The sequence below is a fragment of the Protopterus annectens genome, chromosome 6.part0 (genome assembly GCF_019279795.1).
Source record: "Protopterus annectens isolate FY-2018-M chromosome 6.part0, PAN1.0, whole genome shotgun sequence".
Classification (NCBI taxonomy): Eukaryota; Metazoa; Chordata; order Ceratodontiformes; family Protopteridae; genus Protopterus; species Protopterus annectens.
Genome location: NC_056737.1, coordinates 1,282,532,072 through 1,282,537,033, shown reverse-complemented (window position 1 = coordinate 1,282,537,033; position 4,962 = coordinate 1,282,532,072). Strand labels below are relative to the sequence as shown.

Below are 4,962 nucleotides of genomic sequence, written 5' to 3'. Positions count from 1 at the left end.
TTGCCATGCACTTTATTAGGTCTACATATAGACAGGAGATGTCTTCAGACCAGAATGATTTGTTTGGGAGATAGTTACGGAGGAGGGATTTTTCAGGCTGGACAGGCTGATGGTTTATATACAACTTTATGTATTGTAAGCAAGTTGTATAGGGTCTATATTACAATGTTGAAACATGAGTTCACCAAACACGTTTTAATCGACACGTAAATATCGGCCTTTTTATATGCCAAATGGCCACTTCAGCAAATTTTTTCCCAGGAAGAAAAAAATTTGTCTGTACATGCACAAACAAAACAACCTTTCAAACCCTACATTGTGGGCAGCTTCAACCCCCACACCCACCAGTTTGGGAGGCTGTGCCCCCACACCCTCCCTAACTAAATATACCATCTCCAAGATTGCACTACAATTGATTGTTGTTGTTGTTGTGTCTTTTGGCTTTTTCCCGGTTAGGGGTCGCCACAGTGGAACTCTGGTCCGCTAATGATTGGCAGTTGATTTTTACATGCTGAGTTGCCAGCCCTAACGCACAACCCTCAACGAAGGTACGCCCATTCACGCATGTCTCCACAGAAGACACTCTAGCTGAGAATTGAACGAGACAACGTCTTGCTGTGAGGGAACAATGCTACCGCAACACCACCACCGCGGACACATTGCACTACAGTTGGTAAAAGAGCAAATACCCAATGACGGCCAAGTGATTTTTTCCCCTGGGAAAAAATTCACTGAAGTAGCCATTTAGCATTTCAGAAGGTCGATATTTATGTGTTGATAAAGACATATTCAGTGAAATTGTCCTTTGACTTTGTAATGTGGACCCCTTGTACATAGGTTAGGTGATTATGGAATTTTAAGTCACTTTAGTGTTTTAACTGGCAAGCAGTGGTGCTGTGTTAGGTGGGAGGTTTTGTTGCAAATTTTGCAATTTGTTATAGCATATTTCCAATTTTGCCTTTAGGGAAGTTTGTAAGTTAGTGAGAAATGGGGTTCCATAAAGCAAAGATGGTAGGAGAAGTGTCCCAGCGGGGTAACTCTAGTAGGTGTATTTAGGAAGTTTTTTGCCTGTAAAGCATTAACAGTTTTTGATATGCTTTTTTTGATATTATTGTAAATGTAAAGATCGAATTTCATTTTATCATCTATTATCACATCTAGTAATTTTGTATTGGAGGCAACTTCAATTTCTGTGTTAGGTTAAAGATTTTAAATTGGGTATTATTTTGACTTGACTGTCTGTTCTTGGGATGAACTGGAGTAGGTTGGTTTTATCAGAATTAGATGAAAAAACACAGACCAAACTGAACTGATAATAGCTGCAAAAAACATTTCTGGCATTCTGGTACCTCGGCTTAAATGCCTTCAGTGGAATAAATTACATCACACCATCATACAGCCTTTTATACAATTTTCAATTGATAAAGATAATTAACCATTCAAATATTTAAAGTACCCATGCTTGCAAAAAACATCAGTTCCAATCCCATGACATCCCAACACATTTAATGCATATAAATAAACTTTCTACAATCATATATTAATATTTAAATTAATATCAACATTTAAACCCTTAGGAGTCAATGTCCTATAATTTAATCTGTACCTACTTTTTAATTCCAAATGTGGTAGAATGTTACAGGTTTGGAACTGATGCTTTTTGCAAGCATGGAGACTTTAAATATTTGAATGGTTAATTGTCTTTATATATTGAAAATTATATAAAAGGCTGCACAGCGTGTTGTAATTTATTCCACTGAAGAAATTTGAACTGAAGTACTAGAATTCCAGTAAAGTTTTTTTGCAGGTATTATCAGTTTCGTTTGGTGTGTGTTTTTTACGTATTTTTTTTCTTCATGTATGATGATTTATCAGAAGCAGAATCACATTTATTGCCCAAGTATGTGCACATACAATGTATTTGACTCCAGTTTCAATGACTCTCCAAGTATGAATTACATAAACAACATACATACAACTATAAAGAACAAAACAAATGACATACATACAACTAAGAAAAAAATATATATATATATATATATATATATATATATATATATATATATATGTATACACATACATACAAGGTGCAAAGTTCATCTCAGTGCAAGAAATACTGAAATAAATTCTGAAAGAACAAGTATTAGCAATACTCGGAGGCTTGGGAAAAAGAATACCCCAGCCTAATAAGCTGAGTTAACTGTTTATGAACTTGATGGCCTGTGGGGAAAAAACTGTTCTTATATCTGCTTGTTATGGTGCGTATTAATCTATAACACCTGGTTGATGGTAATATTTCAAAAATATAGTGGCCTGGATGTGAAGGGTTAGTGATGATTTTCCCTGCCCTTTTCATGACAATGGAATAGTACAGGTCCTGTAAGGAAGGCAAACTAGCACCAGTGATATTTTCATCAGACCTGACTATTCGATCCTATTTTTGTCATGATTAGACAGATATCCAAACCACACTGTTATGGGTGAGCTGAGAACAGACTCAATGACTTTAGGGTTTAATAGAAGGTTGGCACTGGTGAGTCAAATCTAATTGGAGGAGAATGCTTCTTGTGTTATTTATTGAAGATGTGATAGATTATTAGATATGCATATAAGTGTATTGTCATTGGTGTATTGGATTAGTGAGGCTTGACAAGAGGCAGCATGCAGGTTATTGAAGGAAATATAAAAAAGGAGGCGGGCTGAGAATGGAGCCTTGTGAGGATACCTGTCAGACTGGAAAGATATGGAGACAGTCAGCATGCCATTTTATAAATTGCTGTCTATTATTGATAGGTAGCTCTTAAACCACTTTGTGGGGGGGTGGGGGATCGTCAAAGGGCAGATAATCCTAGTAAGAGCTTAGAGTGAGAGACGTAATTGAAGGCTTTAGAAAAAAATCAAGGAATAAAGAGAATACAATCTAGCCTGGGTTCCTTGCTTTATGCAGATTTTGTGCTGTGCTTGGGTCAAAAGCCATGCTCACTGGAAGTATTTGGTTTTGAAGGAGATATTTGAAAAGTTGTTTATGGATACATTTTTCTAATAGTTTATAAAGAAGGGACAGTGCTACAAGTCCAAGGTTAGAGTACATTGTAACAACTACTGACTCCAAAGGAGAACTGTTACACAACAAATATCAAACCGCACATACTTGTTCTGTACATCACACATTTGAATGAATAGAAATGTGTCTTGACAGGCTGAGAAAACAACAATGTGTTGATCAGAATTTATCACTTCAAGCATGGACATTGTTGTAGCATGAATTATATCTGGTGTTTTACTTTACATTGTATCGATCATTTATATGATGGAAGATAATCACTTTCATCAACCAGCAAAGTGACACCCGTGTACTCCTGGCTGGTCAGCTCAAGAGGATTATGTGAAAATCTTAATTGGTTTCTGTGTCATTGTGTAAAATTTTTCATTTAACTAGTTTGTTTTTTCGTTGTGGAGTGTTGTGTCTTCATGGCGAACGAAACCGGAGCGGGTAGCCAAGTCCTTCTGTTTTCCCAAGAGGAGGAGAACAATTCACCTTATTCTAACCAGGAAGGTTCGATTTTGGATAATTCTATTGGAAATTTAACTGCACTCGTCCAAGTGCTGTTGGGGCGTGTGGATGCTCTGACTCAAAGACTTGATGCTCCGGCCTCACAAGGAGCAAACTTGCAGCAGCAAAACCGTACATTGAACAATTTGAACCCAGTGCTTACCGTTAACGGGGCCATTCCAATTAATCCTGCTCCATCTCGGGGCAGTAATAATCAATGTTTCAACAACCTGCAACCAGCAGGATGTAGCCCTGTGAATCGGGTTGAAATAGCACAAGAGAGAGGTTTACCATCTATTTCTTCCTTTTTGGACAACCAAAACTTTTTTTCGTTTGGAACTCAGATGGCTAGCCCACAACAAGGCCAGTCCACAGTAAGTACTTTATCTAACAACATAAATGACTTTGATTACAAGTTGTTCTGATGTAGAAAGCTACAATTGGAAGTTGCATATCTTACTGAGAATTTAGAGAAAAAGATTGTACCTAAAGGTTTGCGCCAATGGCGATACCCTACGGGCTTAATTGAAAGTTCCCCTTTCCATCAAGAACTTTTGACCATGTTTGATAGACAAGGAACAGAGTTTATTAACAGATTGATAATGCATTATAATACTGAGATAGGGGATTTGAAGGCTGATTTGGAAATTCTGGAATTTACCATAAAAACTCATGAAGAATTTCCAAGATACAAATACGATTATGCTCGTATTTTCTCTAGTATTGATGCTACAATCGCTAAATTGGTTGCCAATAAAAAGAAAAAAATAGCACGGGATGTTTCTGATTATACAAACAATAAGGCATATCCAAAGCCTCCAGCCTTTCATCCTAGAAATCCCGCACTTTCTAATCAAACACACTCTCTCATGGATTTTAATGACATAGAACAAGATGTTAACGTAGGTGAAATCCACGACAACGCTTTGGATGTACCACAGACACAATTACCAAGGCGTAGTGAGAGAATTAATAGTAACAGAAACAATAGAAATATGGAGACGGCTAATGGTAATAACCAACAACCGAATGCCAATAATAGCAATAATAACAACAACACAAATCAATACAATAACCACGAAAATAATGCTAACACAGGATCACAGGGTTTTCACAGGGGTCCCAATGGATTGCAGAACAACTATCAACCACAAAAGAAACAATATATACAGAAGAACAAAAGGAAGCAGAGGAAGAGATAACTGACAGTTTTGTAACAAACACATACCCACTGATACATAGAAGTACTGGAGGTGATTTTAAAGTCTACAATTTTACAGAATTGGAGATCAAACAAGAGTGGGTGGACTTTTTTTCAAAGGGTCTTTCCTTTGCTCCTAGTAGGAAAATGAATTTAGTCAAAACCATTATAGATTTGAAATTATTTGTTCGCAAATTGAATTTAAAGG

General features: G+C 36.9%; 1 protein-coding gene across 1 annotated transcript; it reads left to right on the top strand.

Annotated features, from left to right (window-relative positions):
* Window positions 1-4,113: 4,113 nt before the first annotated feature.
* On the top strand, window positions 4,114-4,755 carry LOC122803976 (putative uncharacterized protein DDB_G0284695). The gene has a single exon (XM_044073654.1). It carries the CDS (start codon window positions 4,114-4,116, stop codon window positions 4,753-4,755), a length of 642 nt encoding a protein of 213 aa, XP_043929589.1.
* The last annotated feature ends 207 nt before the right edge of the window (window positions 4,756-4,962 follow it).

Bases quoted from the DNA above. Each gene is read 5' to 3' on its own strand.
- LOC122803976 (XM_044073654.1), top strand. From the start codon at position 4,114: ATGTTTGATAGACAAGGAACAGAGTTTATTAACAGATTGATAATGCAT.